Source organism: Ixodes scapularis, unplaced genomic scaffold, assembly GCF_016920785.2.
Source record: "Ixodes scapularis isolate PalLabHiFi unplaced genomic scaffold, ASM1692078v2 PGA_scaffold8__174_contigs__length_109621045, whole genome shotgun sequence".
Taxonomy (NCBI): Eukaryota; Metazoa; Arthropoda; class Arachnida; order Ixodida; family Ixodidae; genus Ixodes; species Ixodes scapularis.
Genome location: NW_024609883.1, coordinates 2,917,779 through 2,944,634, shown reverse-complemented (window position 1 = coordinate 2,944,634; position 26,856 = coordinate 2,917,779). Strand labels below are relative to the sequence as shown.

General features: G+C 46.3%; 1 protein-coding gene across 1 annotated transcript in view; it reads left to right on the top strand.

Annotated features, from left to right (window-relative positions):
* Positions 1 to 26,856, top strand: part of LOC8029053 (mitochondrial dimethyladenosine transferase 1) — a 44,963-nt gene that overhangs the window by 12,335 nt on the left and 5,772 nt on the right. Inside the window, exons 3-4 of the mRNA XM_002402871.5 lie at positions 2,601 to 2,872; positions 4,689 to 4,842. Of these exons, the coding sequence (XP_002402915.3) occupies positions 2,601 to 2,872; positions 4,689 to 4,842 (426 nt within the window). The remainder of the gene's footprint in view (positions 1 to 2,600; positions 2,873 to 4,688; positions 4,843 to 26,856) is intronic.

Here is a 26,856-nt window from a genome sequence, read left to right as displayed (position 1 = left end):
TTTGTTGTTTCTTGCCCTCGGTGCTTCAAAAAGAGTGAATTAGACTATTTTATTATGCTCTTTTACGTGTGTTGACATGCCCTTCATCCATGCAATAATTTTTTTTTTTGCATGTGCATTGTATCTAGAACACTGGATTTATGAAAAGGAGATCAAGCACTATAAACTGTGAACATGTCGTTCAGTTATCGCAAATAATAAAAAAATGTTTTGGGGGCTTTGCTTATGGTCAAGGCCTGTGTGAAGAAAACAAGCAAACTTTGACAAAAAAAACATTCCCACTGGGAAAAAACGGACGAAAGCGGAGCGCCGCATGACACGATGGTGTTGTGTTGCCTCACGATTTCTGAAGTGTCCTATCTGGACGAGCCTTAACAGCGCTGCTGCCATAAATGCATATCGCCGTTTCAGGCATGCCTCCATTTTTCTACTCTTGGGCACACACTGAGCCGTGGTCTGGAGAGCGCGACCGCTATTATGTGCGTCTAATAACACTGAAATACCTCTGGGCCCCCCTGCCGTTTTCGCAAATGCTCAGTCGTGAAGCGAGTCCCGCAGGTTCTGCCGATCACTGATGTCGCGCAAATCCCTACCCGAATAGCACTCCTTAAACGACAAAGAAAATCCAGCACCGTAGCCCGATTAACTAAATGGTGCGCTTTCTTTTATTTATTTTTATTTATTTCAGCGATACCGCGACTCTGGACTGAAAGCCTTAAAGGTAGTGGTACAGCTTTGAAACACAAAGAAATGAAAGAGAATACATTAATTCCATTTATTTTCACCTTAAGGGCCCAGTTAGGGTATTACCTACATTAATGAAGGGGGGGGGGGGGTTAAATACGAGGTGTGATCAAAAAGTTTCGGGACTGATCCTGTAGCATAGACAAAGAGGGCAGCACAGTGATGAGGGTGCAGCGGTTGAGAAAAGTGACTACTGTGTCCCATTATACCAAAAAGTGTCGCTTTGTGAACACTTGCAGCTGTGCTACGCAAGCTTGTTTGACCGCATGCACAACCACACTGGCGATTTCACCATAGACAGCAAACCGAAGCGAAAGTGAACATCAATTATGCGTTAAACTTGGCAAATATAAAACAGAGGTCTTTGAAATTATTCAGCTGGCCTGTGTTAAAGCCAGTGAATTTTACGAAGTGTTTCAAGTGGCACTTGCGATTCTGGAACGGCAGAGCGTCGCTGGAAGACGAAGAGCGGTAAGGCAACCTTATCCCACCTTTCCTTGACTTCAGTGACATTCTGCCGTTCTTGAGGTGCGAGTGCCACTCAAAAATACCTTGCACACCTCACTGCTTTTTTACATAACCTTTTTGAATCATTTAAGAGGTTTCTGCTTTGCGTTTGCCGAGTTTGACGTAAAATTGATGTTCGCTCCCGCTTTGGTTTGCAGTCTATGGAGAGATCGCCATTATGCTCGTGCATATGGTCAAATAAGCTCATGTAGCGCAGCTCCAAACGTTCACAAAGTGACGCCCTTTGATATAACGAGGCACGAAGGTCCCTTCCTCCGACTGCTGTGTGCGCATCATTGTGCTGCCCTCTATTATTAAGTTATAAATTCAGTCCCGGAACTTTTTGATCACACCTCGTGCATGTTATACAAATCGAGACAAACAAAAAAGAAAAAAAACATGGGCTAGTTAATACATCCAGGTCAAGCTCAATAATTTTGTACTGCCTCCAGGTGGTTGATGAGTTAGACCTGATGGGGACTCCAGATGGAAGCCGCATATTCTCATTTGGTTTGATGAATGTGTCGTATGCCATTTTGTGGACAAGTGGAGGAGCATTACACAGGTTACGGTTATGAGTCAGAATGTAGGGCTTCAATATGGTTATTCTATGAGATGTCTGACGTTAGTCTTGCACCAAGGTATTCATACGTTAAAACGGTTTCAATTAGGTCAGATTCGAGGAAGTACCGATGATATGTGAATGAGAACATTTTCGACAGATATCTTTCTGGTTGGGGAAAGACTAGGTGATCAAAAAAATTTGCTCCGACTTTACCCAACAAGATTAACAATGGACCTTTTTCCAGTAAGCGTCTGCGCACGCGCACACCCTTTCCACTTGACCTTGACCGCCCTTTCGCCATTTTTGGGGGGCACTGTTTTCTTGCGACACTAATCTGTTCCCATGGGAGAAGGCGAGTCCGGTTGCCCTCCATTTGTAGTAGGCGGCGAAACCGTCATGGGGCACTCCTTACTGGAAAGAGGTCCATTTAATCAAACGTTTCGTCTCCCATCCAGGAAACATCGTCAGTGAAACCAGGTTTAGACTAGGTTTAGACGGAAGAGCTCCAACCAAAAACCAAAAAACGGTTCAGCCCGACGTTTTAAAACCTGCTCAGTTTTGAAACCGAGCAGGTTTTGAAACGTCGGGCTGAACTGTTTTTTGCTTTTTGGTTGGAGCTCTTCCGTCTAAACCAATGCTATAGGATGGATTTCTCTCTTGTGAAGCGGATTAATTTACATTGGGATTCGTTTAGTGACTTTCAGGAAAAGTGATCAAAGAAATTAGATCATTAGCTGCAGAAGCAAATGAAGGAACAGAAGAAAGCATTTGTTTTTGCCCGCAGGGAGCTGGGCGTGCCGTGGGAGGGCCCCCCGCCCCCCGTTCACGTGCTGGGCAACCTGCCCTTCAGCGTGTCCACCCCGCTGCTGGTGCGGTGGCTGCGCATGGCGTCCCAGCGGAAAGGCCCCTTCCTGCACGGGCGGGTGCCCCTCACCCTCACCTTCCAGAAGGAGGTGGCCGAGCGCATCGTGGCCCCCGTCATGCACGTCCAGCGCTGCCGCCTGTCCGTCATGTGCCAGGCCTACTGCAGCGTCCAGCACCAGCTCACCCTCTCCGGTCAGTTGGGACCTGCGTCTGCTGTCTCTGCCGTATCACTGCTAGCTCAAGGTCTTTAACGTTACTGCAACCCCATCGAAATGGACAGGAAGAGGCGGTTGAACCCTGTGGCGCGAGCTTTTGTTCCACTTTCTCCGAGCTGCGGTACGCCGACGTGCTCAACCACCTATCTTCATATTACTAATACGTTAATGGTAGCAGATTAAAAGCGTGTGACAAGTAGGCAGAGGCACGGTCCGGCCCTCGGCGAGGTCGTGGCTTCGAATGAGTGTCAGCTTACCCGAGCACCGTGCTGTAGAAGACGTTCACTAACTAACCTCTTTCACGCTAGGGGTGAAAATTGAAAACGTAGATCCGCTTTGTGCGCTGGCAAAAAAGCCCGCACTCATCCGATTCACCGTAGTTGTACTGGACCTTCCAGTGAGCGAAGAGCTGTTCGATAAAATGAGGAGCGAAAAATATTTTTCACGTTGCTGTTATTAATCGCCGACACCGGAAAATGTCGCCCCGTACTAGAAGCAGATTTCAGTGCAGATATACAAAAAACTTGGCAGTGAATCACCGTCGTTGCCACTTTTGCTTAGAGGAATAATAATAATAGGTTTATTTCCAACAACAAAGGTACAGTGTTGATGGGGGCTTTGGAAAAAAGCTGTTTTACCCCCACAACCTCAGCAGCTACAAGCAGCATGCATGAAAAAAAAAAAAAGAAATACCCTGAGAACACTAAACAAAAAAGAGATTGAACAGTCGGCAATGAGATATATGAAACTAAAGAAAATAAGCAGACACTATAGCAAAACGTCACTTGCATGCATCGTTCAAGGCACTATAACAAAAAAAGATTCTGGCATACAATATTTAAGAGTAGACAAAAATACCACTGCCCCACATCATTCGAGGAAAAACCAGAAAAAAATAGTCTACATGAATTAATTGTACAATATACAAAACACAAGCATATTCCCCTTTACAAAAAATATTTAGAAAATACACACAAAAGCACTGTCCAATCGTGGCTGATTTGCCCAGAGAGTGTCATGTCCCGCAAGGTACCCACCGATAGCGTGTCAAGTTCTATGTTGTGCATATGAAGGTGGTTAAGGATGGTCGCTAGTGTGTATGCTAGGGTATAATGGCCCTAATTTGTTCTAAAAGAAGGCACTTGCCAGGGTTGCAGAATGTGCGTTTGGTACGAGTGTGCTTTTTGTGTTAGATTCGCTGAATATTCAAGATGATGTACGTGCATGTTTTTTTCAATTATATATTTTGGGCAAAGGTGGTATCTATACAAATCAAAAATTTTAATTACACCCAGTTGAGTAAAAAATGAATCCATTCGATATTGCAGTGCAACTTTGCAAATACTTCTTTGTATCTTTTTTTGCAAAATGAATATTTTTTACAGTTAGTGAAAGTAGTTGTGCCCCATACTAGATGACCATAGTTTATATGGGAATAAAATAATGATTTATATACTAGCGACTTTACCTTAAGTGGAAATACGTATGTGTTTATTACGATATATCAAGCCAACAATGCTGGACAATTTGGATATAATGTAATTAACGTGATCATGCCATGACATTGTCTCTGAGAAAAAAAATACCGAATTGTAGATTTAAATGTGAGCTCTACGCAGTTTTGCGGGTTGAATCCCGTGAGAACACAAACGGAGCAATGGTGGATGCGGGCAGCTTTACGCATGTCGGGGCACGAAACCCTTACTGTGGAGCGAGCGGGAGAAGCACGGGCACGCGGTAACTTGCTGCCGAGCCCCCTTTAGGTGTCAGAGTGGACAGGGTGGTGCGTGCAGGCGGTTCATTCTTCCCCAAGCCGGACGTGGACGTGGGCGTGGTGCGGCTGGTGCCCCTGGTGGAACCGGTCATCCAGCAGCCCTTCGACCTGGTCGAGAAGGTCTGCAACTGCCTCTTCAACGGGCGCCAGAAGTACCTCAGCAACGGCCTCAAGTCAGTCCCCCCTCTCTCTTGTCACGAGGAGTTTTTACGTATGAGAACCCTCCGCTAGCCTTTCTTGCTCATCTCACTGCACGTCATCACAGTGCCACGTGACGTCCATTTCCTTGCTAAGTTTAGTGGTAAATAGGGTGTCGCTTATGTCTAGGTGTCGAGTGACCAAACATAGCGTGAGTGTACTCGTGAGGCATCAATTTCTCCGCCAAATTTAGTGGGGAAACCATTATGGTGTCGTGTTACGTCACGGTGTTGCGTGATGTGATGTCGTAATTTGCCTGCTAAATCTAGCTGAGAAACTTATCTATTTATAAATACCGCTAACCTCCTCTTGGAGGTTCTGGCAGGTGTTAGTACATTTTACCGTGCAAGAAGCTAAACAAAAATGTAATGAAATGTAGTACAAACGCATTACTAATATAAAAATGCATCGACAACAACCACATTTAACTTTTCATGGTTAGCGTTCTAAAGCAGTGGTCGGCAATCTTTTGGCACAGCGGGCCGAGTCGCCGCGAAGCCAGAGCAGAATGGGCTGGTCGGCAAGCAGCAGGCCGGGGGGGGTTAAAGCAAAAAATGACAAATAAAAAAGCACTTGCACGAACTTACATTGACGTACATAAATTGAAAATGAACAGTTTCTTTATTTCACGCCACACGACATGAGATGCAACATTTCCACAAAAACCTAGAGACTCCATTCAGTGAGACCTCTGGTGTTGAACTGCGCTCGCCAAACTACAGACATCCACATTCAAGCTACTGACTGCGAGTCGCAAAACATTGAGAAGGTTCTCGTCAGTCATTGGTGAGCGCAAGTTGGATTTTATGCACTTCGTTTTTGAAAAAGTCTGCTCGCAGACATATGTGCTCCCGAACACTGTAATCATGGTGGCTGCGGATTTCTTAAGATTCATGAGCGTAGAATCCGCAAGGCCAGCATAAAATGTAACAAGGTCGTTTGCTTCAAATGCGCTCTTCAAATCATTATCTGTTTGCAGATCGGCCAGCTCTATCTGGTAACACTCTCGCACCCGGCTAAGATCTGCATTAAATGGATTTCGAAATAAACAAATGTCGCTCGAATGCTTCGTGAAGTCCGCAAACCTAACTTCAAACTCTCTTCTCAATTCGCGCAAGATTTCGCCGAGTTTTTCCGTGGGAAGTGACGTTGCTGTCTCGCCTGCAAAAATCTTGCAGCAAGGAAAATGATAAAAATTATACTCTCTAGCTTGGTTTTGGAAGAGACTGAGCTTCATCTCGAGAGCTCTCACGTCTGCGAGCATCGTGGACACGAGTTTCCCCTTCCCTTGTAATTTTACATTCAGGTCATTCAGGTGCTGAGAAACGTCAGCCAGGAGTGCCGACAACGCACCCAATCATGATCAGCAAGCTCTTTGAGAGGTTTCCCTTTCCCACAAAGAAACACTGCGATCTCACGAAGCTCAAAAAAACGTCGCAAAACTCTTCCTCTGCTGAGCCATCGAACTTCTGTGTGGTACAGGACATCCCCATACTCAGCCTCTGTTTCCGACAAGAACTGTTGAAATTGACGATGGTTCAGTCCGTGACTGCGAATAAAATTGACAGTAGGTACGACCACCTTCATCACGGACTCCAAGCGCGTCACTTTGGAACACAGTGATTGCTGGTGGATAATACAATGAAGATGAATAGGAGCAACAACGCCCAGGCGTGTCATTTCTGAGTTGATGCGTCCGATGACACCCGCTTTACAGCCAATCATATTTCTTGCGCCATCAGTCGTTACGCTTTTGAGGTTTTCCCATTTTAGCTGCAGCATTTCCAGACACTCGCATAGCTTGTTAAAAATATCTCCTGTTGTTGTGCCCTTCAGGCTTTCTAGAGCAGCTAGCTCCTCCGTCACTTCAAAACTGGTGTCGATTCCCCGCACAAAGATAAGCAACTGAGCAGTATCAGAGACGTCATTGCTTTCGTCAAGCGCCAAAGAGAAGCACTGGAAAGCTCGGGCTCTATCCTTCAAACTACTGAATGACTGTTCACCCATGTCTTCAATTCTCCTTGTGACAGTGCAAGCCGACAGACTAAGCTTCTTGAATACATTCTTCTTATCCAGGCAAAGATCGTCAGCCACTGTCAACAAACACCTTTTAACAAACTCCCCCTCTGTAAAAGGCCGCCCACTCTCTGCGATCAACTTGGAGTTTCAGTAGCTGGCCTGAACCAGAGCCATCTTCTCCTGGACGTTCTTCTTGAAGACGTCTTGCTGCATGCCCAGGCTCTTCTTCAAACTTTCGATCCTCGCGGCTCTGGCTCCTGACATCAGAGAGTCGTACTTGTCGCAATGGTGGGACTGGTAGTGTCGACGCAGGTTATATTCTTTAAATACTGAAAGCGCTTCTTTACAGTCGAGGCATAACGCTTTATCCTTATGTTGAACAAATAAATGATTTGTCCACTGATCATTGAATGTCCGGCATTCCAAATCTATTTTTCGCTTCTTGCCGCATTTAGACGGTGACATGTTGCAGACGAACATTCTGAAGAAAAAAAAGAAAGAAGATAACCTGTTTTAAAGGCGAATTCTAGAAAACACATTTATGTGAGTAACAGGTAATGTTGAAACTTACTTTTTAAGTTGTCGATAGGGCCCTTGAGACGACCGGACTGCCCGAACGGATACAAAGGAGTGACTGTTCTATTGAGCCCAAGCAAAGTGCTCACCATTTTGCCCTCAGTGGCTTTGTTCTGATTGGTCGTGTAGCAAGTATCCAATCAGAACGAGTTTTGCAAGTGACGGTCACAAAGACAGGGACCCCGGAACCGGGGGGAGGGAGGGGCAAGGGGGGCTTGAGCGCCCGCTGACATTTCCCTGGGGGTGCTGGGCAATACGCAGAGCCCCCGCCCGTGCGTACTGAACAATGCCTGCACCCGCCCCCCTCTCCCCCCTGTGTTCCCACTGTAGCTCAGCTCCGCCAAGCCACATACTTGGCTAAGGACAAGCACGTGGCTCTGTTTTTGTTACGGCTGGTTACCCATCGAATCGCGGCACAACCTTTGTCCGTGAAATTCCAGAAAAAAATTACAAAGTAAAGCAAAGTGTCAGGAAACCGCGGACGACGCGGCAACTCTGAGAACACAGAGAGAAAAAGTAAAAGCCGGCGCCTGCGGTCTGCATATACTATCATGGAGATGTCCTCTCTTCCCCTGTGTAGGGATGGCGGGAAAGATCCCCTTTGAGAGGTAATAGCTTTTCGACCCCGCCAGCCTTGGTGCTTTCCAATTAGGGGCTCCCCGATGTCTCATCCAGCTTTGACGACTTTTCGGAAGGCGGCATTGGTCTTTGCGCTTTGTGTCGCGAGCCCCGCTAACCGCAGAGCACAGTGTACCGCAGAGCAGGTCTCCGTCCCTTGAGTGGGGTTGAGAAGAGCCCTTGCCAACAAGGTCACTGGGTCGGGAGATTGGGGAATGCCCTCGGGGCATGGTTTACATCCAGCGGGAAGGGAAAAGATGAGCCTCCACGGCCTCTCTGAGATTGGTGGGGGGAGGGGAAAAAGAGGGTCAACTTTTTAGAGCGCAGCTCTTAGGGGCCCGTTCCCGGCTTGAGCGGCGTCGCCGTCGCCGTCGGCGTAACCAAGGTCATCCCAAGGTCACGTGGCCCCCCAAGGTCATCCCAAGGTCACGTGACCCCCAAGGTCACCCCAAGGTCGCGTGACCCCCCCTGAAGTCACGTGACCCCCGAAGTCACGTGCCCCCCCCCCCCCCCGAAGTCACGTGACACCCCCCATGTCACGTGACCACCCCCAGGGTCACGTGACCTCCCCGATGACGTCACCGGCATCCGCATCGTCATCGTCATCATCACTGATTACGTCATCACTGATGATGACGATGCGGATGCCGGTGAGGTCATCAGTGACGTCACTGATGACGTCATCAGTGATGATGACAATGACGATGCGGATGCCGGTGACGTCATCAGTGACGATGACGTCATCGGGGAGGTCACGTGACCTCGGCGGGGGTCACGTGACCCTGGGGGTGTCACGTGACTTCGGGGGGGGCATCCGCATCGTCATCGTCATCATCACAGATGACGTCATCAGTGACGTCACTGATGACATCACCGACATCCGCATCGTCATCGTCATCATCACTGATGACGTCATCGGAGTCCACATCATCATCGTCACTGATGACGTCATCAGTGACGTCACTGATGACATCATCGGCATCGTCACGTGACCCCCCCAGGTCACTTCACCCCCCCAGTACCCTTCCCTCCTCCTCCTCAAGAGCTGCGCTCTAATTCGGTGTTACAGGGAGCTGTAAACGGCTTTCAATTTTTTATTTAATATCTTTTTTTTTAGCTGACCGCATTGGGGGGGAGGTGCAGGGGGCTAGGGGCTGCACGATACTGCCTCGCGGGCCCGCTGGTTGCCGACCACTGCTCTAAAGTATCGCTCGATCCGTTCGAGATATCACTGTATGAATAATGTTTTGGGGCTTGTAGCATCCTGCTGAACACGTCTGTGGCCAGTGTTGGAAAGTACTTTAAGTACATTGTACTTAAAGTAGAATATACTTAAGTACATTGTACTTGAAGTACTACTTATATTATATTTAGGAAACTTGTACTTCACTTGAAGTACATTCTCTGAATATGTACTTGTACTTTACTTAAAGGATTGTTTCTGCTCCTTTCCGAGGAAAGTACAATTTTTAACTTCAAAGTACATTCCCCAAATTTGGTTTTGTTAAATTTCTATCACAAAGTGATGCCTTGTCAACTCTGAAGAAATACCGGGAGGGCTATTCTACTCTCACCAGAAACGTGAGCAGACGACGCATCGCCCCGTTTGTACTGGGAGCGGCTTTCCCGTAGCTTTTTGAACTCTCGCTACTTCTTGGTCGGTCAGCGCAAGTGAGGAGGTTTAAAATATTAGAAGAGAAAAATAATCATAATGTAGCACCTGAGACTATGGTGCGAAAAAACTAAATTTTCAAGTTGAAGTAAAAGACAAGTTTATTTATTTATTTATTTCATAATACCTCGAAGGCCCCGTTACAGGGCATGACACAAGGGATGGGACACTAATAGTTTCAATGTAAAAACAGTAATACAAGCTTGTGAGCAGCAACACAATGAATGACAAACTGAACATTTCAATATAAAACATAGTGATGCAAACCCGTGAGCAGCAATAAAAATACAAATAAACTCAAAAAATAACAAAAAAGTAAATGAAGGGCACGATATTAACATGTTAAGACTCAACATTATTTGCACAGGGATCTAAATGTTCACCTAGTAGCTTTTTAAATACATCCACATTGTTAGTTGTAACTATGTTATCAGGTAAAGCATTCCATTCTAATATTGTCAAAGGAAGAAAAGAATTGGCGTAGGAGGTGGTGGAGGCAAATATAGGCTCTATTTTACAGCTGTTGTCTAGTCTTGGGAAAAACGAATTGGGACGTGGGAGTAAAATTTTTCTAAGCGTAGGGTTGTGGTGGTAGATCTTGAAAAACTGCGTCAATCGAGATATCTTCCTTCTTAAAGCGAGCTCAGGAATATTCGCTCGCTCTCGCAAACCAGAAACACTAGTGTAAAAAAAATTATCAGAATAAATAAATCTCAAACCTCTGTTTTGCGCACTTCCAAGTTCTCGTTTGAGGTAGTTCTGCCACGGGGACCATACGGATGCAGCATACTCTAGCTTGGGGCGGACTAAATTTAGGTATGCGATCTGTTTCACTTTAAGGGAGGGGCGAGTCTTAAGTTCCTTCGTAGAAAACTTAGTGTGCTATTTGCCTTAGCGATTATCTGATTAATATGAGTGGTCCATGTTAAATCGCTTGTTATGTGAAGACCAAGATATTTGTAGGATGAAGCACTACTGAGTACAGTGTCGTTAATATTGTAGGTGTAAGAAGATAGTGACAAAATACGAGAAAAGGTTAGCACTTTGCGTTTATCTAGGTTCAACGACATCTGCCACGTGTCACACCAATGAGCAATGGATGATAAGTCGGTTTGCAGGGATGAATGATCGTCAGTAGTCATGATTGTGCGATAAATTACGCAGTCACCTGCAAAAAGGCGGATGGTGGAAGAGACACAGAGAGGGAGATCATTAATGTAGATTAGAAAAAGAAGTGGTCCGAGTACGCTTCCTTGAGGGACGCCTGATGTTACGTTAGTTCGAGATGACTCGGAGTTATTTGCGACGGTGTATTGAGAGCGATCAGAAAGAAATTGTGATATCCAGGCGATGATAAGGGGATCAATTTTAAAATACCAGTGATGTGATTGCTGCGCCAATTGTGCCAAACTGCGCCGAAGGGCTAACCCTGCTACATCCTGATACATTTCGCCAAAATATAGGTAATCTGCGCCAAGCTTGCGCCAAAGAACCAATTTTGCTCGCCTTTCAAAACCAAATCTAAGCTGAGTACTGTAATGAGCACGCGTGAGCTAAATGGCGCAAGCAGGCACCCGACACAAAGTACCCTGCATCACTCGTTCATCCGGTCTTGCATGGTTTTTCCCGCCGTCTCTCATTTCACGCTCTCGTTGTTTCGCGTTTTTTCAAAAAATTTCAACGATAGACGCGGGTGTCTGCGGACGCTCCGACACCAGCGTGGGTACCAGCCATGTCATCATGCTCTGAAACGAAACCACGTTTTTGCGCGGCGGGAGTTACTTTGTGAGCTGAAGCACTTGCTCCTGAAAGCAATGGCCGTGGGAAAACTACATTTGGTACCTGCCTGCCAGTCGCCGTGGTCGCGCGACGTCGAGTGTTGCCGTCGCCACGTCGCTGCAGATATGGCGCTTTCTAAACTGAAACGTAAGGACCGCCTTAATCTTCACCAACATTCTTATTCTTGTTTAATGCTCTACTAAAAAAATTTCCTCTAGATCAAAGACTGCTGTGTCGAAGTTTTGCTTGGGTTTCTCTCGGTAAGCTTTTTTTCGAGGGGTCGCCGGTACTTGAAAAATCTGCCGCAAGAGAGTTGGTGAAGAGAAGTGAGCTAAAGCAAAGAAGGCAATGTCTGTTACGCTGAACTCGCACAGCGCGCTTGCTTGTCTCGAGTTCAGTCGTTGCCCAAAGCGCTCCAAGAACTTTCTGACCCTGGCTCGTGATATCTTGCGTCGATGTGCTCAGGTTCTTTTTTTTTGTGTGTGTGTTTAGCTTGTACCTCGCCAGCCGCTCTGGCAAGCACGTGCGGCTGGGCTGTTTTTTGTCGTATGCTGGACAGTTACATTTTGTGTACAATTTTGGCAACCAGTTGGCGACGGAGCGGAGTGGCATGGTTTCGATCGAAGAGCTATCTCCGCTTGCGTGACAATTTCGTATTGCACTGCAGTGGTAACGTGGATCAACAGTTAGAGACTGCTCCTGTTTATTATATAACTAGTCAACCTAATGCTGCGATATTTAATACTAAGCTGCATGGTCACTTTAAAATAAATTTTAATAGATGCAGTTTGGTTTTTAGCTACCTATAGCAGGTACATATATATGTACCATTTTACTGAAAGGAGCAGAGCAACAATATTCAATTGGAATGTTTTTCACTTGACACAAGCTTACTGGCACACCTGGGACTTAAGGATACTCACACGCAATGCCACTGGCCAAGAAACTCCTTTGTTGCGGTGTAATTTCAAGGACAAAAGCGATCATTTTCATTCAATCTCTCCTTTGCAAAATTTGATGACGTAACTCGGGGATCGCAGTACACCCAAGTGACGATATTTGAATACGGCTCATAGATTGGACCCGAGCATTGCGTGGGTACTCGACTTGGGCTCATGACAATTGCTAGCTCGAGAAGCATTCGGATAGTGGCCCGTGTCCAATCGCTGCAACGACGACAACAGCCGAGCCATAACAATGTCTGGAACTCAGCGCGTGTCCTGTGCCTTGCCAACCCCAGCGCGTGGCTATGATCACTGGCGGCATATAATCAGCTCCAGATCACGTGGCCACTTGTTCTGGCTACGAGTTGAGGGAGTGAACGCTGCTGGTTTTTCTTTAATTTTTTTCTGGGACTTCTTTTGTGTGAAGTGAAAAACGAACGCGTGTTTCATAGGTCATTAACATCAGGGATCCGTTTTAAGCGGTATTTGCGCAAAGTACAAAAATTGTTCCATCGCTCCTTGAAGTATTGAATTATGTTTCATGTGATTGGCATTTCAGTTACATGTTGAAAGACTCCCAGGTGGTCTAACTTGACTATAATATGTTTACTGCGGCAAGAAAAGTGTCCTTCGTTTGTCCAGCACTTAAAACGAATAATTTTATTTTTCTAAGAATATCTGCTCCAAAGTGCTCTTTTGCTGCTCCAAAACACTGTTTTGGCTGCTCCGAAAGGTGCTCCAAAACGGCTTAGGTCAATCAGATCACTGAAATACTGAAGTTTGATCAAAAGACGATTATGAGGTACTCTATCGAAGGCTTTTGCAAAGTCAAGAAAGATGGCATCGACTTGTTTTTTATGGTTAAGGTTAGAGTGAATGTTATGTATGAATTCTAGGAGTTGCGTTTCACATGATAGTCCTTTCCTAAATCCATGTTGATTAATGTTGAGAAGGTTATTGGACTCAAGGTATTTTATGACGTTTGAAAATATGATGTGTTCAATAATTTTGGATGGGATAATAATGAGCGATATGGGGCGATAATTAAGAGGTTAATTTCGGTCTCCGGACTTGTGAATAGGGATGACACGGGAGATTTTCCAGTCAAGGGGAATGTAACCAGAAGCAAGGGACTCACGGAAAATGTCAGACAGGAAGAGAGATGATATGTGTTTGGTGTTAAATAGTATCTTGGAATTGATGAGGTCATCCCCTGTACTTGAGGTAAGTTTCTGATTTTCGATAGTTTTTAGGACACCGAACGGGTTAATAGTAATCGCTTCCATTTGTGGATGATTAGGAATATGAAGCTTCGGAACAGTGTTAAGGTTTTCGTTGGTAAATACAGAACAAAAATATTTATTTAGGCAATCAGCACACTGCTTGTCAGTTAAAGCCAGTCCTTCGCTGTCAGTGAATGCGAGAAAGGTGAGAGGTTTAGGATTGATCATATTTAGGGATGCCGCGAACTTTTTTTGAATCGAAGTTTCGATGATCGAATCAAGCGGTTCGAAAGGTTCGAAAGATTTCGATTTTTCGAATTGTCTATATCGTAAAATTCGACGGAGGTCGAATTTTCGAACTTGTTAAGCTAAGAAGTTCGACGCTTTTCGAACCGTCGAACTTATTACGCTAAAAAATTCAATATTTTTCGAACTTTCGAACTTATTGCGCTGCAAGGTTCGATGCTTGTCGAACTTTCGAACTTGACTGACCAAAAAATTCGATGAATTTCGAACTTTCGAACTTATTTATCAAGAGAATTCGAAAAGTTTCGAACTTTCGAATTCTGAAAAGTCAGAAGTTCGACGAACTTCGAACTTTTAGGGTAAAAGTTCGACGTTCGTCGAACTTCGAAAGACCGGCGGACGGTTTCATTTGATTTCAAGTAGTGGGGTACATCCGTAATTTTTTTTCTCTAACTTTTACACGCGGTGCTGCGTTCCTTACAAAAGACAATGTCGTTTATTTCAATGTTCTGGCATGCTTAGGTTTAAAGAAATAAATCCCCGAAGGGGCGAGGAAGGACGACGGGTTTTTGACGATTATCGTTTGTGCCAGATATGAAGCACGCTGCAGCCGGAGCTATTTATGGTAGATATGTTATACTTTTTTTAAGAATGATCTATGTATAGCCTAGGTAAGTGCCGTCTTAAGATGTGATTATTGTTATTCAACGTGAGTTTCGAAGAAATGTCCAAACATGTATCTGCATGCAATTATGACCTAAACTTGATATTTATTTTCGTCTAAGTTGTTTGAGGTATCGCATTTAAATTAACACCACAGACAGTACATATCATTGCAATCTGCAGAATACAAAATAATGTATTTATTGTTTTTTCACGTCAAGGAATAAATTAACTCATGGGAGAAGATTTCTAGTAGTGTTCAAGTTCAGCACGTCATTAAAAGAAAACTTTTTTTTTTTCGCTTCACGTTCCTGAGACGTGTTTCTTTTAGCCTGTACACATTTTGGTAAAAGAAACTTGTTTCGAAGTTCTGAACCTCTGAATATGCAAGAATAGAACACTTCCGACGAATTCTTGATAGTTTTTTTTTCTCCTGCTTTTTATTCCCGCATTTATTCTTTTTTTTTTTCTTTTGTTACTATCGGCACGGGTGTTTAGGTCGAAAAGACAGCTTTGAACTTCCGAACCACAAAGCATGTGACGAGCAGTGCCTTCTGACAACGAGTTTCTAACAATGACCATCTACGCAACCTTTTATGCAGTGAAGAGCGACATTAGCTATACATATGCATAAATAATTTCAGATTAAAATAAGCTCGACCACGCCCTCTTTCCCCGTATTATTTTCTTTAACAGTCCGAAATACCTGCAAGGGGGAGAAGGAGGCTGAAGCCCCCCCCCCCCGCTACCCTCTTTCCCCCCGTTTTTCCTGTTCCGACGCCACTTGTATGGTAGAACGCTCCTCGACCTCGAGTTGTGTCGGCTTTTGTGCTTTTTGCGAGGCGATTCCTCCATCCCAGAAAATAAACCTCCAGGACAATTATAAACTTCACCGGATCGGATTACTACTAGCGTGCAAGGGGTGGCGAGCTAGTTTGCCAGGTCGCTTCAAGGTTTTTCTGAGCCTCAACCTCCTGCTTGCCCCTGGCCGTTTCGAAGTGGAAGAGTCTCGTAAAGCAGTGTGTTCGTGCAATCACTACTGCGTGATGCAGGTTAAAGAACCCCCCCCCCCCCCCCCGGGGCTGGCGGTCACAATTCTGCACTGGCAAATATTCTAGCACGTCCGGGACACTCGTCGTCTCATTTAATTGCCTGACCAACTTTGCAGAATCTGGATATCACACCCTAACTTTTCTAAACTTGATTTTGTGAAAACCAGTGAGTCGTGAAAACGTTATTTGAAACTGAAACTGTGGAAAAACTTGAAAATCGGACTTCGAACTTTGAAAACTTGGATTAGAAAGAAATTCAAAATCTTCGAAGTTTTTTTTTTTTTTTTTTTTTGAATTTAGCGCTAAAAGATAATCGAAACCTTCGAACTTTTCGAACTTTATGCAAAAAGAAATTCGAAAATTTTGAATTGTTCGAACTTCATGTGTATAAAAATTCGAAGCGTTCGAAGTTTTCGAATTTTTTTTTTACAAAGAATTTCGAAATCTTCGAATTTATCGAACCTGAACTAAAAAGATATTCGAAATATTCGAATTCGAAATTTTAGAAACCGTGAGAGCTTCGAAATTTTTGAATTCGAAACTCCGCTGTGGACAAAAGTTGCGAATTTTTCGAAATCGAACCTCGGTCGGTACGAAAATATCGAAATTTTTCGAAATCGAACCTCAGTTCGCTTCGCAAATATCGAAACCTTTCGAAATCGAACCTAGGGTGGTTCGCGACATCCCTAATCATATTCCAGAACTGTTTAGGATTATCAGACAATACTTTTAATAGGTCTTTTTCATAAAATTTCGATTTAGCTTTTGTAATTTCTTGCCTGTATAATTTTTCACATTCTTCATATTTATTCTGTGCTTCCTTATCGGCGGGTGATAGCTTAACTCTTTTAAATAACCTCTTCTTTTTGTTGCCTATTTTTCTAATTGCTTTAGTAAACCATGGATTTTGTCCATCGGTTTTAATATTAACCAGGGGTACGTATTTCCGGGCTAAAAAGGATAACTTATTTTTAAATTGGATCCAATTTTGTTCAACTGTGCGCAAGTGAAATGATTCACGAAATTGATCATAAAAGATTTCTAATTCTGCGTTAATTGAAGCGTAGTCAGCTTCATTATAATCTCTAATCTGTTTCTGGTGAGGGCATTTGTGTTTAATAGGGAAGGAAAAATTAAAATGTGCTATGAGGTGATCACTGAGCCCAGGAAGTAATGAAAGTTTATTAATAATACTACGATCTGTAGAAAGACAAAGGCCCAGTATGTTGCTGCTCTGAGCAGCGATTCTTGTTGGTTGATTAATAAGCTGTTAGAGGTTGAAATCTAAACACATATCCATAAATTGTTTTGATTCATTATTGCTGGTAGATAAGGTGTCCCAATTAATGGCGGGATAGTTAAAATCTCCGAGAAGTATAGGAGTTGCCTTGGGAAATTTTGAGCATAAGTTGCTAAGACACTCGTGTAATAAAGAAACAAAATCTCTACTCATGTCAGGTGGTCTGTAGCAAAGGCCAAGCAGTATCTGTGTTGAAGGTGATGAAATATGAATCCAAACCATCTCCAAGCCAGTCGCTGTAACCACTAACGACGATGACAAGCGGTTGTTTATCGCTATCACTACTCCCCCGCCCCTTCTGTTAATCCTATCGCATCCGTATATTGCATAATTCATATTGGAAGGAAATATTTCAAAGTCAGGAACCTCGGGGGTCAGCCACGTTTCGGTTAGAAGAACGAAATCGGCTTGCAATGAATCGATAAGAGAATACAGAATGTCACGTTTAGGAAGCAAGCTCCTTATGTTAGTAAACAAAACCGAGTAACAGCAGAATGTTTCGTCGGCTCGCTTTATTGACGAAGAAGAAGGAACAAAAGAGACGTGCTTTTTTTCCTTAATTTTTCGCACCCCAATTTCAGGTGTCACATTCTGATTAATTATCATCAGCTCGCATGCACACTCATTTTTTTTCTTTTTATTAAGGAGAGGACATTTTTCTATGAGAGCTATGGGGCTGATGTCATGCTCCATCCTATTACATTTAACCCCCTTGGGTGCACAATGCAGTGCAAGGGGCTCCAAATTCAGAAGAGGGTCTTCTGAATTTGGCTCCATTCCTGAAAATAACTACTCTGTGGCCACTTGACTTAATCAAATATTCGCCGCTGTTTTTGACGTCATGCACCCTTGATTACCCGTGGGCAATACATACCAATTAAAAAAAATCACCGTACAGGGGAATGAAAGGGCATCATGAAAGATTGTGTTAAAATACTTGTACTTTACCTTAAAGGTACATTGTACTTGTAGTACTTTACTTCAAGTACATTGTTCCCAGTGTATTTAATACAAATCTACTTAAAGTACATCACGTCTCATTTACTTTGTGCTTGAAGTATTTTCTTATTTTCTGAAATCCGAATTTCAGTCCAGCATCCCTTTAAGCTGGTGGCATGCACTTTTCAACACGACTTTATGAAGCTGGCCTTTCGCGTCACCAACAGGAAGGAGCGAGCGTCAGTGACAGACACGAGCCTAGGAATGTATGCATATACTACAATAATCAAGTGTGAAAGAGGTTGTGTAAAAGATGTAAATAAAATTTGGGCTGTTTTTCGTCTTCTGTGGTAGTTTACATTCGCAATCCCCCCCCTCCCCCACCCCCTCGATGATCCCTGTTTTTAGCGTCTGCATGAGAGAATTCACCGAAAAGCTCTGGTATTGGTGAAATAAACAAACGCTGATAAACATCCGCAGATTTTTGTTATAAATAAACACCGGAAAGTATGCACCCTATGATGTATAATATGTTACTTCGCTCACCCTCTTTTAAAATCGATTTTGTATTTCATTGCTAGTTTTCCACGTTGAACAAAAATGTAAAGTGCCAAAAATGCATTGTTTGCTTTGTGTCATGACAAATTTTCGCATTGTTTCACGCCAGCCATGTCTGCTCTTGAATCACAGGGAAATTGCACCAGAAGTATCCATGTACTCAGACATTATTTAATGTTAAAGTGCCTGCGCCGTTCAGCGTTGATTCATTTGATAGACGTGACACAGCGGCTTGAAACGTGAAATTTCGTCACAGCTGCTGATACCTTGGTGGACGTTTCACATACTTCGAAAACATAGTACACGAGAGAAATTTAAGAAAAAAGATTGCCCCATTTTTTCATATTACCCCGAGAGCGTTGCGGTGAAAAGAGAAGGACTCCAAGTGCGCATTTACCTTCGTCGACGCTTCGAAAATCGGGTCGACTATCAAATCTAGGTTTATCAGACTTTCTTTATGCTAAGCCAATTAACTTTGTAAAAAAAACATAGCCGACAAGTGGCCGGGAAAAGATCCGCACGCAGCGCATTTCGGCCCCAGCGCAGCCAGAACACCGCGGTCGGATAGCATACAGGCCTTCCGAGGCGCCTCCTGGCGACAGATTTCCCTTTTGGTGCTGCGCGCCGGCCGCCGCTCGACACACCAACTCTCTAGCCACCATAGCTCTAGGGTTTGTTTTGAGATGTATTACACTCACGTTGTAAGAATATGTTTATGTAATAAATTGAGCTGCCCGGTTGTGGATTACTTCAGGGTTACTGGTGAGGTAGGTTTGTGAAGGATGTCAGAGGACGATGCAGAGTCTAGTTTTTGGCGGACCAATGTTATGTAGGCCAGTTTTCTCAGGTGAGAGGCTGCTGTTTTCCGGTGGCGTTTTAAGTATCCGGGGGGGCTGTAACAGGCTGTAACAATGTCGATATGCTGAATTCGTGAAAGTGAAGGAACCAAATGAACACAGCGGTACCTATTTGATGAAGCAGTGCCGATTATAATGCCGCTTACAGAGTATGGATAAATTATAGTAGAATTTTTCCGCGTGAATGATATCAGTTCGCTTTTCTCGTGGTTAAGAGGTATAAGCCATTTATCGCACTGAGCGCCAATTTGTGTTAGGTCATTTTGCTGTCGGTTAATTGCACTGATCGCAAATAAAATTTTGGTGATAGAAGCTGCCAAAATTGAGTTGGATTTTTGCGAAAAATTGATGGTGTGTCATCAGATAAAAATTTTCTTCTAGCATGTTTAATGTTTTTGGAATATTCTTTTGAGAATTCACTGTTTGCTTCCCAATCTTGGATGAGGCCAGTACATTTTGCTTTGCTATAGAGGTGTTTCTTTTTCTTACTTATAGCTTTGGAAGGTCTTATTTAACCGGCGATGATTTCTCCTGGATTTAAGGCAGATGGTTGGAATAGAGGCATCAGTGAGATCAGTCAGCTTATGTCGAAATAGGTTCCACTTTTCTTCAACAGTTCTGGAAGTAAAGTGTTCTCTGAAGTCTTTGTAATAGGCGTGAGGTTCAGTATTAATAGATGCAAAGTCTCCTTTTTTGTAATCTTTGATAAATTTTGCGTGGCAGTGATGTGATTGCAGAGCCCATTGTGCCAAATTGTGCCAAGTGGCTAAACTTGCTACATCCTGCTACATTTTGCCAAATTATGGGTAATCTGCGCCAAGCCTGTGCCAAAACACCGATTTTGGTCTCCTTTCAAAACCGAAACTAAACTGAGTACTGTAATTGAGCATGCGTGTGTTATGTGGCACAAGCGGCCGCCCAACACAAAGTGCCCTGCACCAATTATCCATCCGGTCTTGCATGGTTTCCCCGCCGTTTCGTGCTGTCATCGTCTCATGGGTCTCGTATTGTGTCTTTTTTTAGATATTTTCAACAATAGATGCGGGTGTGTGTGAACGCTCCGACGCTAGTGTGCCGAGTACCAGCCACGCCATCATGCTGTGAAATGAAACCATGTTTTTCCGCGGCAGGAGTTACTTTGTGAGCTGAAGCACTCACTCATGAAAGCAACGGTCATGGGAAAACTATTTTTGGTCTCTGCCTCCCAGCCATTGTGGTGGCGCGATGTCGAGCATTGATGTCCCCACGTCGCTGCAGATGTGGCGCTTCCTAAAATGCAACTAAGTGCCGCCACATGTTCATCAACATTACTGTTCTTGTTTAAATCGTACGTTGCTACAAAAATCCCTCTTTAACTCAAAGACTGTTATGTCAAAGTATTGACTACCTAGGTTTCTCTCGGTGGACTTCCTTTCGAGATCGACCCCTGTACGTGAAAAATATGCCTCGAAAGAAACTTGGTGAAGAAAAGTGAGCTAAAGCAAAGAAGGCACTGTTTGCACGCTGAGCCCGCACAGTGCGCTTTTTTGTCTCGAGTTCAGTCATTGCACAAAGCACTCCAAGAACTTTTCGACCCTGGCTCGCAATGTCTTACATCGATGCCCTCAGGTTCTTTTTTTGTGTGCGTTTAGCTTGTACCTTAGTTGCCGGCCTGGCAAGCACGCGCCGCTGGACTGTTTTTTGTCATATGCTCGACAGCTACATTTCGCATACAGTTTTGGGAGTCAGTTGACGACGGTGCAGAGTGGCATGGTTTCGGTTTTGATCGAAAAGCCGTTGTCTCCGCTCGTGCGACGAAGCACGCTCAACTGTAAACTTGCCAAAGTTGCTCTCACGTGCATGCGAATATGATTGCACTACAGAGGCACCAGCTGGGATGCTTGCAATTCATTGTTTTACGTTTGCTTACTTTTGACGAAAATCTGGCACGTCGGGAGCCAGTAAAATGGTGGCAAGTGGTTTTTCAGAAGTGCTCGGCAACGGCTGCAGCACTGTACACTTGTGGGATGTCTCAGCAGTAAAAACACAAGCAGTGAGTTCTGTCAGAACACGTCACGTCAGAACACAATACAACACAAAGTGCCCTGCGTTTGGTTTGTGCAGCACTTAAAATAAATATTTTTATTTCTCTGAAAATATCTGCTTTAAAAGCCACTTTTGCTGCCCCGAAACACTGTTTTGGCTGCTTCGAAAGGTGCTCCAAAATGGCTTAAACCAATCACATCACTGGCGTGGGAATTTTTCTGTTGATGGGAAGTGACAGTGTCATGTTTAAGATTTGGTTATCACATAATCCCGACAAATCAGTGACATTTTGAATATGCTCAGGGGTGGGTGAAAACAGGAGATTGAGTGTGTTGCCGAGCCTAGTTGGTGTGTTAATGACTTGAGCGAGGGTGAAGTCAAGCATTAAATCAAGGAACCTTTTAGATTCATTTGCGACAGTTTTTCCTGCAAAAGTGAGTGAGGTCCAGTTGAAGTCTCCAAACAGTAAGAAGGATGCTTTATGATGTGTGCTTCCGAGTTTGTCATGGGCATCTTGTAGATGACCAGCAAAAACCTCGCTGCTGTCTTGTAGCCAACTCCAGGGATTAGTTGGGAAGTAGGGGATCTGATGCAAACCCATATTAATTCGATTGAACTGTTTCAACTGTTGCAGTAGGGCAGTGGTTCTCAACCGTATATGTTTCGCCGATCCACAGGGGGTCCCCCCTGTGGATCGGCAGAGATCATGGAGGACCCCGTTCGTGGTAAGGAGAGGGGAAAGGTATACCGTAAAACACCGGGCAAGCGCCCACTCAAACTCCAGAAATAATGGAAAAAAAAAAAATGGGGGATGGGCGCTTGTCCGGTCATCCATTTTACATATAAATGTAGTGTGCGTATTTTTTCAGATTTTACCAATTCGGTAATGGGCGCTTAATGTGGAATGGGGCGGATGCGCGGTATTCTACGTAGGTTAAATATAATAATGATTTAATGAATTGATATAACTAAGGGCTAGTGTGAACGAGACCTCTGTTATTGAAATACACACGAGAAAACTCGCCCGAAAACTGAAACATTTCTTCTCGACCTCAAAAATTCAACTTTTATTGCCGGACTTGACTGATGAGGCAGGGCTTTCCGGACCCCTAGAATGCCTTCGTGGACCCGAAAATGTCCGCGCACCCCTATTTGAGAACCACTGCAGTAGGGTGATAGGTTATTTTTTATTGCAACCAGAATGCCGCCTTCGCTTTGCGAGTGTTGATCACGACAATAAATAGTATAGTTTATGTGAGGAGGAAATATTGCACTGTCATGCACATTAGCACTTAGCCGTACATTTCTGTGAGGATGACAATGTCAGCTGTGCAATTATCAGTCAGTTATGAAATACCACAGTACCACACAGTACGAACAGTACCGCACAGTGAAACAGTCCTCAATAGACAGATCAGAAATTAATAGTGAGCAACAAACAGCACCTGGAGGCCAAATGAATCTGTTGTTTGTCACGCAAATTGCCAATTTTAAATAAAGTATTGCCGCGCGCAGGGCTGAGAAAGCAACGCTCGGTCACGGACCCCCAGAAAGTTCTCGTCTATTCATGTACCACACGTAACTTCTATCATTTATTCCTGCTTTTGTTTTCTAGAAAGTGCGTGTTCATTCTCGCCCCGATCACGCGACGCTCGAGCCGCTTTCGCCGAATCTTCGAGATAGTGACACACTCTAGATAAGAGGCCGCCCGCTACCTTGTCGAGTCAGTTTCGCTTCAGCGTTCGACTCTGCTGCCATGCCGACTTCGACGCCCGCGACGCTCTATTATTATCTTTTGTACTCTTTTATTTTTGGCACAAGTTCGCCACATTAAACGTTTATTTCTTCCTGTTTATTTGTTATTTTTGGTCACGTGACATTTTGGTGGAGGTGCGGGGTAATGCATGCCCCTGCCGCGTACCCCTCCGAGGGACCGCAGTGCAAGTCCGACGCCAAGCCCACGAAGAACCAACGAAGGCACTACCGAGATCCGGTTCAGTCGTCGCACCCAAGGCCTACACCCGGAATTCGGACTTCTGCCGCCCAGGACCAAGCAGCCAACGAAGCCGACGATGGCCAACCAGTCGCCGACCCCCGCCGCTCCTGCCGTCGTCTACCTGCTCGCCGCCCCTCGTACGCCGACTCCCTTCCACGGCGAGATCCATGAGGATGTCGAAGACTGGATCAAGCACTACGAGCGTGTGGCGCGGCACAACGGATGGACTGCGGAGCAGTGCCTCCAGAACCTCTACTTTTCGCTGGAGGGTACTGCGAGGTATTGGTTCGAGAATCACGAGGCTTCGCTTACGTCGTGGGACATCTGTGTGGCCGAGTTGCAGCGGACGTTCGCCACCCTACACCGACGGGAGAAGGCAGAAGATCTCCTCCGAATTCGAACGCAGGGCCCCGACGAAAGCGTCACAAGCTTCGTAGAAGATGTCCTCCGCCTGAGCGCCCGTGCCGACCCACGAGCTACAGACGACAAGAAGCTGCGGGTCCTCATGCGCGGGGTGAGAGACGACATCTTTGGAGGCCTCGTGCGCAACCCGCCGGGCACCGTCGAAGCCTTCGTCACCGAGGCGACAAACATCGAGCGCGCCCTCCACGCGCGCGCTTCCCACTACCAGCGACATCCAAGTGTCGCTGCAACCGCGCTGCTTGGCGGTGAGACCGCTCCTGGTACGGACATCCGCGAAATTATCCGGGAGGTCGTCCGGGAGGAACTCCGCCAGTTGCTGCCAGCCGCAAGTCGACCAGCGACACTCTCCATTGCCGAGGCTGTGCACGAGGAAGTACAACGGGCGCTCCAACCAGAGGTTCCCGTCACCACGGTGGCACCGGAGGAACCGACGTTGAGCTACGCTGCCATAGCCCGACGACCGCCGCAAGCTCCCCGCCAAGCCGCGGCGCCACCCCGAAGAGACGCCCCAACGCCGCAGTATCCCCGACGACAGGAAGATCAGGCGCACGTTCACCCAGACCGACCTGCGCCGAGGAAGACAGACGTCTGGAGGACGGCCGACTGACGCCCGCTGTGTTACCACTGCGGGGAAGCTGACCATGTGTACCACCGATGTCCATACCGACGACTCGGGCTGCGCGGATTCCACCCAAGCGACCCGCGCCCCAGGTATGGTAAACGCCCTCGGGAGATCGACGAGTATCTGCGACGACCCCAGTCCCCCGAGCCTGCGTCCCGCCGAGAGTTCCGATCGCCTTTACCACGACGTCCAGCTTCGCCGATGCACCGACCCCGACGTGAAAGCCTGTCGCCCCTCGCTCCACGCCGGGGAAACTAGGCGCGGCAACCCCTGGAGGTGGAGTTGCCGAAGACGACCGACGCCAAGATCCTCCACGAACGTCGGAGGGCCCCCACTCGAACACTACCGGAGACCGAAACGACGCTCCTGAAACGGTGTCCAACAACCTAAACGTCATCATCGACGGCCACGACGCATCGGCACTGGTGGACACCGGAGCAGACTACTCAGTCTTGAGTGGGAGGCTCTCCCGCCACCTTCGAAAAGTCACGACGCCGTGGGATGGACCGCAGATACGAACCGCCGGAGGACACCTCATCACGCCTGTTGGAAGGTGCACCGCTCACGTCGGAATTCACGGCGAGACGTGTCCTGTGAAATTCGTCATTCTACAAGACTGTTCCAGAGACGTCATTCTCGGCATGGACTTTTTGTGTGAATACGGCGCCGTCATCGACCTTGGAGAAAACAGATTGACGCTGCGGACACCTGTTCCGCCTTCAGAGAAACTCCAAACTGCGTCAGCCGCCGTCCGAGTCGCTGCCGACCACGTGAATCTGCCGCCGCGATCAAGTGTTGCCGTACCCGTCGTGACCGATTAAGCTACCCATAGCGAAGTTCTTCTGGAAGGCAACCTCCAGTTGCTCCTGGGAAGAGGAATAGGCGTCGCACGAGGAGTAGCCGAACTTCAGGATGGCCGCACTGTGGTCCTCGTGACGAACTTCCGGAATGAAACGCAACACCTCACAAAAGGTGCAGCCGTTGGCCACGTCGAGGATCTCCGAAACTCCGCCGAAATTGCCGCCATTACTGATGAATCCTCGCCACCTCAGCAAGACGGTACGTCGCCAGCGCAACTCGACATCGACCCTAAGCTTCCGGACCCGAAATGACGGCAGCTGATTAACCTCCTCGCCGAATACCGTGACTGCTTTGCGACGTCGTCGAAGGTACGCCAAACAGCCGTTGCGAAGCACCGCATCATTACCGAGGACGACGCGCGCCCTGTGCATAGATCACCGTACAGAGTCTCCGTTAAAGAAAGGGAGGTGATCCAGGAGCAAGTTCAAGAGATGCTGAACGACGACATAATCCAGCCATCAAGCAGTCCGTGGGCCTCTCCAGTCGTACTGGTTAAGAAGAAGGACGGAACGCTTCGGTTCTGCATGGACTACCGGCAGCTGAACGCGGTGACGAAGAAAGACGTCTACCCACTCCCCCGAATCGACGACACGTTAGACCGGCTGCGCCACTCTCGATACTTCTCATCGATGGACCTGAAGAGCGGCTACTGGCAGATCGAAGTCGACGAACGGGACCGAGAGAAGACAGCTTTCGTCACGCCAGATGGGCTGTACGAATTCAAGGTGATGCCCTTTGGACTGTGCACGGCTCCAGCAACTTTCCAGCGTGTTATGGACACCGTACTGGCAGGACTGAAGTGGCAGAGCTGTCTGGTCTACCTCGATGACGTCGTTGTGTTTTCCAGCGACTTCGACGAGCACTTGCGACGACTCCGAGCTGTTCTTCAAGCCATACGGACTGCTGGACTCACCCTCAAACCGTCAAAGTGTCGGTTCGCCTATGACGAACTGAAGTTTCTAGGTCACGTGGTTGGCAACGAAGGAGTGCGCCCAGACCCTGAGAAGACTCGCGCCGTCGCGTCATTTCCAGCGCCGACAGACAAAAAGGCCGTGCGAAGATTCCTTGGACTTTGCGCCTACTATCGTCGCTTCGTTCGGGATTTCGCACGGATTTCCGCACCGCTCACAAACCTCACGAAGGACGCCGAGAGGTTCGAATGGGCCGAGGAACAGCAGCAGGCATTCGACGAGCTGAAGAGACGACTCCAGACGCCTCCGGTTCTTGGACATTTCGATCAGGATGCGGACACCGAGATTCACACTGACGCAAGTAACGCAGGACTTGGCGCGGTACTAGTTCAAGTACAAGAAGGCACGGAGCGAGTCATCGCCTACGCAAGTCGGACATTGTCCAAGGCGGAGAGAAATTACTCCACGACTGAGAAAGAATGCCTTGCGGTCGTCTGGGCAGTCACGAAGTTTCGTCCGTACTTGTACGGAAGCCCGTTCCGCGTAGTCACGGACCACCACTCGCTCTGCTGGCTTGCGAACCTCAAGGACCCGTCAGGACGCCTCGCTCGATGGAGCCTCCGGCTACAAGAGTTCAACATGACTGTGGTTTACAAGTCAGGACGCAAGCACAGCGACGCTGACTGCCTGTCCAGGGCCCCTGTC